General features: G+C 32.0%; 2 protein-coding genes across 2 annotated transcripts; both read right to left on the minus strand.

Annotated features, from left to right (window-relative positions):
- Positions 1-348: 348 nt before the first annotated feature.
- LOC126969882 (antichymotrypsin-2-like) lies at positions 349-5961 on the minus strand. Its single transcript, XM_050815476.1, has 3 exons — positions 5787-5961; positions 4946-5090; positions 349-497 (listed from the first exon to the last, which is right to left on the minus strand). Exons 1-3 carry the CDS (start codon positions 5898-5900, stop codon positions 370-372), a joined length of 387 nt encoding a protein of 128 aa, XP_050671433.1. The 5' UTR covers positions 5901-5961; the 3' UTR covers positions 349-369.
- A 1115-nt stretch (positions 5962-7076) lies between these two features.
- On the minus strand, positions 7077-11606 carry LOC126964978 (serine protease inhibitor 3/4-like). Its single transcript, XM_050808351.1, has 5 exons — positions 11487-11606; positions 10656-10859; positions 8782-8880; positions 7188-7328; positions 7077-7085 (listed from the first exon to the last, which is right to left on the minus strand). Exons 1-5 carry the CDS (start codon positions 11574-11576, stop codon positions 7077-7079), a joined length of 543 nt encoding a protein of 180 aa, XP_050664308.1. The 5' UTR covers positions 11577-11606.
- Positions 11607-16197: the final 4591 nt, after the last annotated feature.

The following is a 16197-nucleotide window of genomic DNA, read 5'->3' on the forward strand; positions in this document are numbered from 1 at the left end:
GCCCACAATGAACTATTATTGCGATTCACTTGACGATCTAAAATGAACTACTTTGCAATTTCATACGTCGTCATTGGAGCGATCGAATTTAGATTGACGTCAAATCAAGTCGGAATTCGCAAACTGTTTTAGTTCATTCATTCATTCGTACCATGAGGTAATATTTCAACCTCAACTGTATAGCTTATGTGTCAAAGTTTCTTAGCGGAAAGTGAATCTCTTAAAAAAAAGTGAAACAATACATAAATCATGCAGAAAAGGAAAATGGAATTGATGAAAGATGAGATGAGAATACTTTAACAATACTTTACTTTAAGAATACTTTACTTAATAATTTAATTTAATAAATCTTGATAAGGTAGTAGGTATCTAGCCTGTGTATAGTCCAGCAAATATGGGAGTCCCTTGGAACATAATATAGTAAAGAAAAGGGTGATTTGCTTCAAATTTCGATATTCTTGAGACAATCATTGCAGATCTGGTAGATATTACAGCAGCTGCAAAAATAATTAAAATGTAATCATTAAAATCACTATGAAGTATAAACTATCTATATACACTATGTTAAAAAACCCTATATGATAATTAACACGGATATGAAGTTCATTGCCTGATTTTTGGAGTTTACTCTTTAAGAATCGATTTTCATAAAAGGCGCCCTGTATGAGAACAATATGGATAATAAAATCTACTCATCAAATCTCATAGTAACGTTTTTGGTGCGCATCATTTCTCGCGCACCTTTCACTGTTTTGTATTTTGAAGTATAATATTATATAAATTATTGAAATTGATTTATTATTAAACTTTCATAAAGTTAAGTGAAAATTCTATAAATTATGGAAGAATGTGGTGTAAATAATAGTGCCGGAAAATCTGATAAGCACGTAGGTACTAAGTAAGTTACAATTCATACATTACAACACTATGACATGTTTTGAATATAAAATAAAGATGTGTGCTATATATTTATTTATTAAACATTGAATTATTCAATATAGTTCATACAAATTTATATGAGCTATGCACATAATAAAATGTTTAATTTAACATGGAGAGTATACATATCGCATTCCACGCCAAATAAACAATTTTTAACCTAACCTATTATTTTATTTTTTAATATCTATAATTTTTTTAAAGTTATTATGATTTATTTTCTATTAACTATTTTTGTAGTTTCAGTTACGATAATTAATGATTCGATAATATAATTATAATTATGTTATCATGTAAGATTTACTTAAATGTAAAATATTTGATATATTAGTATAGTCGTAAAAAATGTAATAAAAATAAAAATATATATATTCTTTAAGAATTTTCATTAATGCGTTTATTTACCTTTACATATGATGTCGATCTTTTTTAATTAATACGCTTTTATTAGCCTCTGCTGTATGTCTGTTTCAGGGGCGTGCATTCAATATAGGCAAATAGGCAGATACAAATTAATATTACTTGAGATATCTGTGATGGTGAAAATTTTGTTCGATCGCTATTACTTTACAATACCTTCAAGTAACAACACGAAGAACACCGCAAAAACAGGGGTAAGCGAATTAATATCATTATTACCTGCTAAATATTAAACCTACTTACAATATGTAGAAAAATTTATTAGTTTTGAATGATAAGCAGACCGATTGTACTGTGTAATTTGTATTTAGAGTTTATAAGTTTGAAAATTATATGGATTGAGATTAAAGTTGTTTTGAACAAATATTTCAAATACATATTATTACAATAATTATTAGAGTTCACATTGGATCATGGATGAGAGATAGCTACTGCCCCTTCTGGTGACTTAAGAAATATGAAAGTACACAATACAATATCAGGTCATTATAATATTATTAGTGATCTTGAAATCGATGTTAAATTTATGCAACATCATAAATGCATGGAAAATTTACACAGTGATTTCAATTTGTGTCTTTACCGCTAGAGGGCGGTAAAAATGAAAATATCTATATCATAGTTAATTTTAATAACAAAATCATTAAAAAAAAACTACGCTTATCTGTTATGGAGCTACAATAGGAATTTTAGAGAAAATATACGATGAATAATTAATTAAAATAAAATTGTGCTGTGCAATACCTAAATTTTTAACAACATAATTTCATATTATTAGGTACTTGTACCTACCTAGAGTGATAAAAATTTAAATATTAGGTTGACCAATTAATGGTCCCGAAACTATACGCGTAACACAAACAACTTCAATATTTTGATCTTTTACCTAGTGCTGTCAAACTAAGCCCAACTACAACTAGTTTCATCTTCATGCCTACCTTGCTGGAAAACCAATGCACGCCCCTGGTGTGTTTGTAACCGACTCCATTGGACATGATTTTGTTAAGTACCTGTCCAAAGACAATCGTTCTTGAGGAGTAAACTCCAGTCGTGCGTCGGAGCTGACACACACACTTTTTATTTATTTTATTTTTAGTGTATATATATAGTGTATTATACTTAGATTTAATGATACATTGAAAAGAACATTTTATATTAAATGTTTGCAAAAATCTTAAGAGCCCCTGACTTATTTATTCTATTAGTAATCTAAGGTCATCGCCCTGGCCTCGGTCCAATGGCGCCAGCTGCGCGGCGCTGCGTCTCAAACGAATAAGGCGGGCGATGTTTATAAAAAACTTTCGTTTTTGCCGCCGCCCGCCCGCCGCGCGATCGCCTTCGCATGGTACATGAATGAAATGAGTGTGTGGGCGGGGAAAAATGGCTGCAGGCAGAGGTGTCCAAACTTTTGTAATTGGGTAGATACATTTATAATCTTTTTTTTACTTTTTTTAAACGCTTTTTTCCTGAAAATCAATATTTATTTGTTCTTACTACTAGATACCAATATACGTCTCCAAGATAAAGTACAGGATTTCTTAAACACCACAAGTGTGTGTATTATAACATAGACGGTTCATCTCACTTCTTGAAAAGTGGCATAATGATCAACATTTGTTTAAAATTAAAACAAAATTTATTTTTCTCAAAAGTTATAATTTATTTTAAAAATTTAACAACGAAAATTTAACTGGACCCAGCGAATATTCCCGCGAAGATTGGTGTGTTTTTGAACAGAATGTAGTAAACAAATGGTCGATCGGCGTCAAATATTTTAGGGGGCCCTAATACTGCAGTCGTACCAACCCGAATAGCTGTTAGTATAAAGTTATAATATATGAGAAAGTAAATAAGTAATAGGAAATTGTTAGAGTTTTTGGTAGGCAATCCTTAGGAAACTGCATAGTAAAATACCATTAAAAGTAAAAACTTTAATCAAAAAAAATCATAACTACATTATAAAACGTCACGGTAATAAAACAACGCCATGACGACACTCAACTACAAAAGAATACCTAAAAAACAGAATTATAGTATGATAAAAAAGCTACATAAGTGTGGAACTGGCGACGAGATCTACGAGGGTTTCATACTGATGAAATAAAAAGAACAAGAACAATAGATGAACGTTATTGAAATAAAACTTCTTTAGACGCGCTGAACACTTTATGTTGTGGGAATTGAATAAGGCTGAGCTGTTAAACTCGGCAATGTAATGTTTTTCGGAAAAAATGTCGGCTAGGATTAAAATTGAATAAAAAGATAGCAGCAAGTAAGGCATCGCGGTCAGTCTCAACAAAATTTACCACAATAATTTTAAGGCTAGTTTTCATCAACTTGATAGCCTAAGATCCCAATGCTCAATTCTGCTGGTATGTGTTTTTTGATAAAACTAATTTTGAATGGGAATTTTTTAACTGGCAACCATGGTTTATCGTAAAAAGTAAATATAGAACTACAATTTGGTTTTTAAATAATAAAAAAACTGGTGACTGTAAATAATCTACAATAATAGGTATACCTGTTTACACCTGGGAAACCTAATGTTGCGGCTGACTGAGAACTGGAAACCATATTATGTTCTCAATACTTTACATAATTTCCCTTAAAATGACGTCAAAATTTTTAAAAATTGCAAGAATTGCAATTTATATCAGAAAATTAATAAGACTTAGATGAATTAAAGGTAATTGTGGCCATTTTTGTATAGGCAACCTATCGCAAAAAAATTGCATACTCCCTCAACGTTAATTTTATAATTAGTTTTACCGAAAAAACACATATCTGCAGAATCAAGCAGCATCAAATCAGCATTGGGATCTTGTTATATGATATTATGTTACTTTTTATCTTGAATTTTAACTATGCCAAGAAATACGGTGATGCAACACATTCCGTAATCTATGTTAAATTTACCGTTACTGTTGGCGTTAAATTTGACTTAAACTTTAACTATAACAGCTAATATATGATGTAATCCAGCCTTAATTACATTAACCCTTTAAATAGAAAACAATAAAAAGTGTTGCATGTCATTTGATGAACCTCGCCTTACTGAAGTTTTGATTACTGTCGTCAAAATTCAAGTCAAAGTTAAAATAAGAATTCTCGAGCACGCAACGGACAGATGCACATCGTTGCTTGTTTTGATAAGGTTGTCAGTAAATGTGTAATATAGCAACAAATACCGATTTTCAATTTGATTTGTTTGTGTTAAATGAATATAAGCCTTATTTAATAATTTCTTTATCTTTTGGTTGAGTTGCTTTAGAAGCTTGTCTGATTTTGAAAGATTCAAGAGACCTGAGAGAGTATTCAATATGGAATCACATCTTGATTTTTCAACGGGCTTCTGAAAAAGAGCTTAAAAGGACAGATAGGACATTTTAACATATAAGTGATCCTATAAGAGGAAGTGTTTTTGTTTGAGAGGCGTTAAGTGGCCAGCATTAAAAATGTTACCGACCATTGTGAGTATTAAGCTCGGTGAAATCGGCGTATTAGGCTCGGTGAAAATTCAAGAGAAACATCTCAGTTTTAAGCATAGCATAATCTAGAAAAAAAAATATTAAAACTGAATTCATACCATTTGCCGCCGCTGCTTCAGAGCCTAATTCATTTACTATTATTTTTGCCTTTTGAATTGCTGTCGAAACATACAAGTATTCTGGGTATTGCAGTATGCCGGACAAACCAGTAGAATTAGTATTAAATATATCTGTAACCCCATTCTGTAAAAATACGATCATTTCGATAAGATGAAGCTTTAAGGAATACTTTAAGGAACTGGAACTGGGCTATATTTTGTAATAAAATAAATGGAAGACCATTAACGAAATTTGCAAAATGGAGCACTCTAGATTCTCTCATTATTAATCCTTAAATTGTTTTATATTCATTTGCTTTTCATTTTTTAAAATGAAATGTTTAATTTTGAATGTAATATAATAAAAATAAAATAATTGATGTATCAGAAATACAACTATTGCCGTGGAACTCTGTTAGAAGGTTGCCGATGGCATTTGGTGATGAATCCCGTAATTCCGTCGTAGTGTGTGGGCATGGTTGAAATACATCGCTTTGACATAATCATATCTATTTCGATTCAGGTATAGATAGAGAAATCATTTTTTAATCAGCAAATTAGTATTGTTAAGGCTTTCAAAGGTATTGAAAATCGAATAGACTCACGGTAGGCCTTTAAACGACAAGAGACATATGAGTACAAATCTGTGCCTAATTATGTGTTACTTATAGTTGAACCTCAACCAACGTGCGAATGCTCTAGAGCTCTTTTTAATATTAAATCACACTTCTAGAACACAAAAACTATTACTCTTGTACTTTCTTATCTTCGGCAAATAATAGTTGTTTTTAACCATTATAATAATGTAATTGTGGATTCTTAATAGAAAATTATATCTTACCTTTCTTAAAATTTCTTTTAAATCTGTTGTAGTAGTCGTATCAATTTTCGGTATCGAAACATTCACGTGCTGTTGGTGTAAGTTGTCAATGATATCCGATTTCAAATTTAGCATTTCTATACTTTGAGCGAGCTCTACTACATCTTGTTCAATATCTGGCAAAATTGCAACGAAGGAAAAGTTTTCACTTCTGTACGGAAGCTTTATAACCTTAAATTACAGAATATTTTTAGGTGGTAAATTTTTTATGAGAATAAGTGACGAGACTTAATGGTTAGCTCTACCAAATACAATGCAGTACCGCTCAGGATTCTAGAAGAACCAAGATTGTAATATAATCGGTATTGCTCCAACTTAACACCTCATGCATTGTTGTGTATTACAACTAGCACTGGTAATTCGATAAAAATATTTATTTAAATGGACTGTATTTGATAATTTTATACTTAAGGAATTAATTAATTCTCTAAGATCCGTGCCAAATCGGGCCAAAGATAAAATAGTGACCACTAATCTTAAATTTCCTCGCCTATTCCGGCCTCGGATCCAACACCTTAACTTCCAGCTCATGTATGTATCAAAGTGACCACACTTGTAGACATAAGATATTAAGTCTCATTAACACACTAATATCACTAGCTACGGCGTGTCTCAAACCGAAACAAACTAGCGAGTTTAAACTACTATTTGGAGCCGCTGTGTTAACCAGCTGGAAAGAAATCACACTGTTTGAAAAACATCGAATTTTTTTTATTGTGAAGATCATATCGATGTAAGTATTTCTTAACACCATTGTTATAAATTATTATTTATCTAAGTATACAAATAATTATTATATACTTAAGCAGACTTCAGTAACAAAAATATTATATATAATATTATTCTTTTAGTCCATATCCTGCTTTTGGCATCTCTGTAGCTGATTAATTTTACGTCTTGGTAATCTCTGTTTTATCTATTTATTGGATGACATATTGGCATATTAAGATTGTTATTTGTGTTATGAATTTAATGGGATTCTTAGAGCACTTTCGCACTACGTCCGATCCGAATTCGATCCGTATCCGTGAAAACACGATCCGAAATAGTCGTAGAACTATTTCTATGAAAGTTTACGCACTAGATCCGGCTTCCGTCATCCGATTTCTTTCTGTCAACCGTTAGAAATAGTTTTACGACTATTTCCGACTGTATTTTCACGGGTACGGATCGGATTCGGATCGGACGTAGTGTGAAAGCGCTTTAAATGTTCGATAAGATATATTGAAGGCGGCTTTAAATCAAAGTCAATTACGTAAACTAGAATATAACTTCAAAAAAGACATTTTGATAAATAAATTAATTGGTCAAAAAATTAATAATAATTATATTTTAAACTATTTTTCCTAATTTTTTACTTACCTTAGAGTTAATACGGTCTATATAGGCATACTGGAAATAGCTAACGTGGTTCATCATTTTAACATGGGTATGCTGATGTTCTGAGACATAAAATCTTTTTTTGGTGGTTCTTTTGGGATCAAATGGTGTCAGCCAGTTTCCCTGAGTAAAAAAAAATAATTATAGCCTTTTATAGTATCAGTACTCTTAACTCTAAAAATATAATGAGCTCTTATATCCGATATCAACAAATTTAGTTATTTTTAAAGTGACTTCATCATTTTTGGGATTAATTAAACAAATTTAATTGGTATCAAAGTTTATGGACAGTGTGGGATTCGAACCCGAGCTCTTACCAATTAAGCCGTACAAATGACGCACTAAATGGTATTGGTAAAAATAATCTTGGTATGGTTGGATCTAAAGTACCTGCTCAATCCCAATAATAAGAATAGTTGTTTTTGTAAATAAGAATTCTATGTTTACTTAATATTTGTATACAAGAACTTACAAATGCACATGAATATAATATTAAAATATTATTTAAGTATAAATCATTGGGGACCTATTTAAATTTGAAAAATTTGACCAAAATACAATAAAAACTTATGTATATCTGGGTAAATAAACATAAAATTTACACTCTCCATTTAGTACCTTTTCTAGTGTTGGAATAGTAGGTCAAAACATTTCCAACTACACAGTCATCTGGAAGGAGAAGCCAAATTGAACTTAAACAAGCGATCTGTCTGTGTGTTTATATCTATATTTTTTAAATGTTATATCTATATGTTTTATAATTTAATATTTTAAATAGTCTCTTGTCTGTTTGTTTACTCTAATACAAACCAGTATTAGCTTGGACTATTTGACCGCATGTAACACATAGCTGCTCAATCTATGAAGAATGCAGTAAGAATCAACGGCTCGATCCCTTGGTTTTGTGTATTCACATCGATTTTATCGTTTGATCACAGAATACAAACTGAAATACCAGTGTATAGTTCCTCCAGAGTGGGGTTTCCAGAGAATTTTCTTCCACTGACAACCAAACTGTGGAATTAATTTCTTTTTGCGACTTTTCTATATCGATAGTGACATTTCTGATATTTCTGGTGTTGCTACAAAGCATAGACGACGGGAAATACATAAGTGCGTTTATGCTATTTACCGCTACTATTGACCACTGGACTAGCGGCTATCAAAGTGCTTTGTGCCTGTTTGATATTCCCCATTTTGGCGCTATTGGCCATGTTGCGAGAGTCTGCAACGTGCAAAAGTGACGACACTCATAGCGAAACAAATATATAGAGGAACACAATTTAAATAAAATGTGTAGTTTATTACGTTGATTCCTGAAGTATAAATGAAACGGAAAACGACCGAAATTTATTCAACATACAAAAATATTTCAGTGTATTGTACGTTTCTCTCGCAGCCATTTGTATTATACGTCAAAATTAGTTCTCTGGACGCTCGAGAATGGCGCTTCAAATAGACACAAAAAATTTGCTGTCGAACATATGGAACAGCATGTCCAGTGGTACAGGTCAGTGGTTTATTGCAATGTAAAATTTGTATGTGAATACATATTATGTCAATGATAAAAGTCTACCTTGAAGTATATAGCATTAGTCAACACAAGTCTTGTATCTTCATCCAAACTGTTAGGAGATATTAAGTCATTGATGAGGTTATTTGTTTTTGAAGCAACCTGTAATAGAACGCGCGATTAGCTTACTAAAATATCATTATAAAATTCAATAATATTGTTTCCTTTTTTAATTGACATGATCAGATTAATTTGTTAATAACTAATAAAGCATCTTTTGAAAGTTAATATTTTAAATAATAATTATATAAATTTTGGTAAGTAGAGCAGATCCAGTTGACCAAATATGACCATAGAAATCTTCAAGCCATTTCACATAGCGCAAGGAATATGCCGGAAGCTCGTAATCTCGGACCTAAACTTTGAGAGTCATGTTATCGAACTGAGTTATAGAGCTTTAGACTCAAAATATAATATGGTACATTTCAGACTACTTAAGTAAAGACAGCATTAAACTGTGCGACTCTTTTGGCTCGTCTGAATTCAATTAAGGCGATACAGGTTATGGGTCGTGAAGTGGTAAAAGTGCCTGTGCATATTTATACACACCACTGCACACAGAAGAAGATTCATCTTCAACTTTCCAACTCGAAATCACTATATCACTCCGCACCTGAACATCGCCGGCAAACTCAATATGACGATGCGTAGGGAGATTGACTTGGCCAATTTTTTATTCGACATATATAAAAAGCAAGGGCCGCTTGGAATATCTCTTAAAAAAACCGAGTTGTCGCCATGTCTCAGGAACTATTTGTCATAAAGGACTTCCTTTATATAATATAATAATAATACTTATTCCCATGAGTATTCCTCTCCACACCATTTCCACTTTTCGTGAAAGCTTCCGATATGCTGTCACCATGTGTTGGAATAATATGCCACTCCCAGTTAGGAGTTGTACTTGGATGCATATTTTTTAAATTAAAATAAAAGAAATTATTAACACTATGCAAAAAGAATCCACAAATAGTAGGCAAAATTGTTCCCAGTACCTTAGATAACTAAACTGTATAATTCTCTCTTATGCTGGCTAGTGGCTAGTTTTACATTTGAAGCGCAACTATTATGCAATTATTGCATTTATTGTTTGTACCTATCATATTTTGTTTAAATTTATATTTTTTTCCTTATAAATTTGTATGTATTTGCTATGTCTACGTGATTGTGTTTGTTTTGTTTTCCCGTATTTATTTGTTGTTCAAACGTTGTAACATATGCTGAGCGGTAACAATTTTCACAGCAATCTCGTAATTCTATTTAGTTTAAGTGATTTCGCTGTGTATGATTGTATTTGTTTTCCTTTATATTTATAAATGTTTATGCTTCTCTATTAAAGTATATTTGTCTAAAATCGTAGAATGTATTCAATAATAATAAGGTTTTATAATAAATTTCTAGTTACCTTTAGTTAAAATTAAAATATTAATATGTAGATATATATGTTGTTCTTTTTATAAAGGCATACGATTTTAAAGAATCCATCCACAAGATACACATACTGATTTTGACGACCTGTATAGCCGAGCGGTTAGCGATCCTACCTATCAAGCTAGAGGTCCCGGGTTCGAATGCCGGTAGATGCAAGCATTTATATGATGAATATGTTTGTTTCCGAGTCATGGATGTTTAAATGTATTTATGTATATTTAAGTAAGTATATTGTTTTAAATACAATCGTTGTCTTGCAACCCATAACACAGGCTATATATGCTTAATTTGTGGCAAGATAATTTGTGTAAAAAGTGTGTCAATATTATTATTATTTTAACATCCATTAAGTAACTAGGTACGGAAATTCATTTAGTGATTAAGGATAAGAAATTCGAAGGGAGAAAACAAAAAGCAGTTTTTGAGAAACACAATGAATAACTTACCCAAGTATTAATTGTTTCCGCAGCCACATCAGGTTCAGAAAAGTCCAAATTTTGAGCCTTTGACTTAAAAATATGTTTGGTGTCCCGTTTGAAGCTTTTACTTAAGGGGTAGTTAATGCTTCCGTACACTTTTTCAGCTAAATTAAATGTTACATTTTGTTGTTGCGTAATATCGTCCAAATAATTTGGTATTGCTACTGCAATCTGGTATATTAAAAAAGACTGATTAATAATTAAAATTACATTTTATTTTATAAATCAATCAGTGATTATATAAAATCTTGGACTTAAACGAAAATTTATTAATTTCTCTATTAAATTAAAATTGTGGTATGCAAATGTATTCTAATTATCGTTGTACAAACCACGTTAAGAATTATATTATGTTCAATATTAAAATATTATGAGAAAATCCCAATGATTTCTTTACTGTTTATAGATTAGATTGCATATGTACATTAATAGATATTTTTTTATGACAATAAGGGACGAGACGGGCAGGACGTTCAGCTGATGGTAATTGATTCGCCCTGTCCATCACAATACAGTGCCGCTCAGGATTCTTGAAAAACCCAAAAAATCTGATTGACACTACAACTGCGCTCGTCACCTTGAGACATAAATAGGTCTCATTTGCCTAGTAATTTCACTAGCTACGGCACCCATCGGACCGAAACACATTACTGCTTCACGGCAGAAATAGGTGCCGTTGTAGTCTAGCCGGTATCCTGTGCAAAGGAGCCTCCCACTGGTAAATAATTATGAACTTATTGGCTAAAACTATCTTGCATTGTATCGTTTGTATTTTATAATATTTGTTTATTAACCTACCTCTTTGCGGTCTTTGATGTTCAAAAATTTTGCCAGTTGGTGATAAGCCTTTCCAGTTGCATACAGGGCTAGTTGTGATAAAAGGAACATCACACTAAATGGTGATCCTATAACACTGCTATCAGGATTCTCTTCGACAACATCCTATAAAAAAATATCTGTTTTAATTCCACCTTCGCACGACACGCCACAACTTAGGATATCATCCCCACCATCTGGATGTGTGGCGGTCCTCCACAGTGCGGTTTTCAAGGAGCTTTCTTCCACGATACGACATGGGTACCTTAAAAAAAAGCGCGTACACCTTCCTTAAAGGCCGGCAACGCTCTTGTGATTCCTCTGGTGTTGCAAGAGAATGTGGGCGGCGGTGATCACTTAACACCAGGTGACCCGTACGATCGTTTGTCCTCCTATTCCATAAAAAAAATTAATTACTCGATTAAGGCGAAACAATCATCTAGTACTCATGTCTGAATAGATGCGTTTTTCATAGTTTTTACACCGACTAGATCCCTGTTACTCATGTCCAATAACTCTTTATTCAAAGTTTAAAACTTTACAAAACCTCCACTTACCGGAGGGCTTATGGATGAGTCAGTTCAGATAAAACATAAGCATGTAATTACCAAATAAATCGTGTGTATTTATAAGTATTCATATAATGTACCATGAACAACAACCAAATTTAACAACAAAACATACATATAAATGATTTTAGCAACTTTTGCATTGAAATGTACAAAATACATAAGCATTATCGTGGTGGCTCATTGAGCGCTCGTTCTACTCATATAATAAATTTACGAAATAATTAAGTATTGTTATTTTGAGTAATAGTAATTAAGAATAAAAACTTGAACTTTTTTAACAGTTATTAAAGTAATTTTACTAATTTAGTAACATACTTTAGATTTCAGATAAAAAAAAATTTGATATCTGTAATAATTACGGTATAATTGCTTGTTTTCACTTAACGATTACATCCTGTATATTAATATTAATTAGACTAGAATTAAGTATTAACTTACGGAAATAAATTTCCCAGTGAATACGTTATTTCCCTGATCAAAGTCCTCTTTCCAATTATATTCCTTTGGTGCCTTTTCTGCAGTAGGCAATAACAGTCAATATAAATACCGTTCTATGATATTAAGCATATGATAATGATTACATGACATCAGAACAGAAAATTTTAAATATCGAAGTGAAAAAAAGTGCTTGCAAATATTAAACAAAGAGAAAGCTGCAAACCTCATTTTCAAAAACTAAATATTCTAACATTACCGTACACATATATAATCGAAATATGTAAGTTTGTAAGAAAACACCCAAATCTATACACTAAAATCATAGACGTGCCCCGGCACAACACACCTCGCTACAAAAATAATCTTAAGCAAACTAAATCTAAATTAACATTACACAGTTCCGGTCCCTTCCCAATGTCAGTTAAAATTTATAATAAGTTAATAGAACACTTAAAAGCCGAAACCAATATTAAAAAATTAATAAGCTCTTTGAAAAAGTTACTTTTGGAAAAATGTTACTATTCCATTAATGAATACCTAGAGGAAAAATATATTTGAGATGTCTGTCCCTCTGTCGTTCATTGCTATGCCTTATTACGAGGTGTATGTAATAATTATTTAGTACTACAATTTTGTTTAAGTCGCATGTAACGAATAAATAATAATTGTAATTCTTACTTGTTCTTTTTGAATGAGATACATTGCTCGCGGAAAAATTTGTATCTAAAACAATAAAAAGTAATTAAAGATTATATTAGACCAATTTTACTGTTCGAATTTTTAAAGAAAGTTAATAATATTATATATCAATTCTAATTACGCAGTAAAATTAGAAGATATAAAAATTCTTTTCTATTCATAATCGTTTCCAACGCAATCTATTGTACTGTGATCAAAGGTATACAAAACATAGCTCAGTTTATATTTTAATTATTATATCGTGTCCATTAATTGAACATGTAATGCTTTATTTGTTGTATCGTGAATTAAAGTCGTGACACTGCATAAAACTAGTAGTTTAATGAAACTAAATTATTTTTTCAGTTTATAAGCAGTTATCCAGAAAGAGCCCACATTGGCGGCGGCGCCCACATTGGCGGCGGTGATCACTTAACATCAGATGACCCGTGTGCTTGATTATTCTTCTCTTCCATTAAAAAAAGAGATCAGAAGGTCAACAGTAACCTTTTTTCTGCAAAAGTTATCAGGGGCGTGCATATCATATAGGCATTAAGGCAGTGCCTACCTCGTTAAGAACCTAAACAAATATAGCACTTGTGTTAAAGTGAATTTAGTTTAATTTTGATCCGTTATTTTATCACCAAACTTCTATTGAACACCCAATCATAAATTTTTTCCTTTCACTAGATACTAAATATCTACGGTAAGCAATTTTTGCTTGCTCCAAAGCTCAATTGGACATAGTTCCTGAAAACATTCTAAACCACAAATATAACATTTTAAGGAATTCGTGTTTAAATATTTGATAAATAAAAAGTTTTCCATATATGTATGTGGGTTGGGCTAATAAGTCATGATCTCATCTAAAGAGTGACAGTAGGGCTGCCATTTTTAGTCAGTTCGTTAATATGAATCACGTGATCAGTTTTGTGTTCTTAACTCAATTTCAACATTGTGGTTTGGAACGTTTTTCTGAAATTACGTCCATTTACGACTTGTTAGATCCACAGTGCCTACCTTGCTAGGAAACCAATGCATGGCCCTGATAGTAACTCAGCTCCCTGACCAGCGTAAATATTTATAACGCCTTTACTGTTATAAAAGTATTTCCGTTGAGTAAACAAAATAGCTAACCTTACCTTTACTTATCCCATTATAGTTATTTTTCTTATCTCATCAGATTACATTTGCACGTTTTATCCGAAAACCAATAAAGAGGTGGCTTGCTACCGAGTTCATGACAGCAATAGCCACGATGGATACTGGTGTTTAAAATAAAGCACAGCATTTCTTCAAGGCTGCCCACATTCTCGCGTTATACAAAGCTCAGGTCCAGCCACATATGGAGTATTGATGTCGGGTATAACTATCATCTCGGGTCTAGCGGACCGCAGTATCAGCTCAAATGATTTGACCCCAAGTGACGCAGAGCTGCTTGAATTGGGATCCAATGCTGTGTCAACGTATAGATTAGTGTTTACGTTGCGTACAGACGTCGCTTTATTGTGTGTATTCTACCGCATCTATCACGAGGAGTGTTCTGAAAAGCTGTTTTCCTGATTCCTTTTGCCGAATTCCACCTTCGCACGACATGCCATGATTTAGAATATGATCCCCACCATCTAGGTTTCTGGCGTTTCTCCACATTGTGGTTTTCAAGGAACTTTCTTCAACGTGCAACCAAGCTGTAGAATAAGCTTCCTTATGCTGTGTTTCCAAGATGATTTGACATAGACACCATCAAAAAGGGCGTACACCTTTTTAAAATTCCGGCGTGATTTCGGTGTTGCAAGAGAATGTGGGCGGTGGTGATTATTTAACATCAGACGACCCGTGTGCTTGATTATTTCTTCTTTTCTATGAAAAAAAGATAAGAAGGTCAAGGGCAGTCTTTTTTCTGCAATAATGACTCAGTTCCCTGACCAGTAAACAAAACAGCAAAATTTTCTCATTAATCGGTTTATTGGAAATTTCCGCTTAATATTTCCGTTACTGTGAACATTGTTGTGCTGTAATACACTCTCCAGAGTTATTCTTCTTATAATATCCTTTCTGGCAGCGACAACCTTTCATACAAGGTATTCTTGGCCTGTAGCAGTTAGTTTTAGTCTTCCCAATATTATCGCAACTTTGAGAAAGACAATATGAGTTTATGCAATTGTCGAGATATTCATTATTTCCGCATTTTTCTGAAAATATATATTTTTGAATAATATTGATTTATCTACATTAATTTATAGCTATTAAAGCAAAAACCATTTTTAATGATACAATTATTTGTTTATTTTTCTATAAAGATTTTTTCCATCTTCAACCGAACATTATTTAAATGTACGGGTTGCAAAAATATGCATTTAAATCATATAATAAATTAAAAGGATTATAAGAAAAGCCTTAAAGTGTGATTATCAAGGTCATTAAATCCAGATTTAAGCTATGATTTAATATAAATAATATCCCAAAAGACACTGACTCGATATCTGAGACTGCTGTGTATCACTTGCAAAAACATTGGCAGCTAAATCTATAAAAATACAATGTAGCTAAATACAAAAAAAAAAGTATTAACACTAATTCACTAGAGAATTGAATTTGGTTAATTACATAATGTAATAACGAGATATTTAGAAATAAATTCCACAGTTTTCATTTTTATTTCCAGCTTTCAATGCGATAAAAAAAGCAATCAAACAATTATTTAATAAGAATTCGACTACATTAATATAAATGGTTCTAACATAATTACTATTTATGCTAGTCGTGAAAAACAATCGTGACATGCTCATATGGTAATTACATACAAAAATCCCATGTCATGCAATTATTTAATGGTTGTATAGATCGTTTTAATAATGCTGTTATAACGATTCTGCAATATATAAAAAATCATCAAACACGATTTAAAAAAATTAGTTTCAAGGTTGGGGAAATAAATGAATAATTTAAATAAGCAATAAAGGCGCTAGAGACCGATGAAACACCGAAACTTTTTTGTCTGCAGC

Source organism: Leptidea sinapis, chromosome 1 (assembly GCF_905404315.1).
Source record: "Leptidea sinapis chromosome 1, ilLepSina1.1, whole genome shotgun sequence".
NCBI classification, from domain to species: Eukaryota; Metazoa; Arthropoda; class Insecta; order Lepidoptera; family Pieridae; genus Leptidea; species Leptidea sinapis.

Excerpts from the sequence above, each read along its gene's own strand:
- LOC126969882 (XM_050815476.1), bottom strand. The coding sequence starts at position 5,900 with ATGCTAAATTTGAAATCGGATATCATTGACAACTTACACCAACAGCAC. Across the intron at positions 5,091-5,786 it reads TAAAAGAAATTTTAAGAAAG|AATGGGGTTACAGATATATT; the intron begins GTAAGATATAAT and ends GTATTTTTACAG. Across the intron at positions 498-4,945 it reads TGAAGCAGCGGCGGCAAATG|CTGCTGTAATATCTACCAGA; the intron begins GTATGAATTCAG and ends TTATTTTTGCAG.
- LOC126964978 (XM_050808351.1), bottom strand. The coding sequence starts at position 11,576 with ATGTTCCTTTTATCACAACTAGCCCTGTATGCAACTGGAAAGGCTTAT. Across the intron at positions 10,860-11,486 it reads ACATCAAAGACCGCAAAGAG|ATTGCAGTAGCAATACCAAA; the intron begins GTAGGTTAATAA and ends TTAATATACCAG. Across the intron at positions 7,329-8,781 it reads CTAATGCTATATACTTCAAG|GGAAACTGGCTGACACCATT; the intron begins GTAGACTTTTAT and ends TTTTTTACTCAG.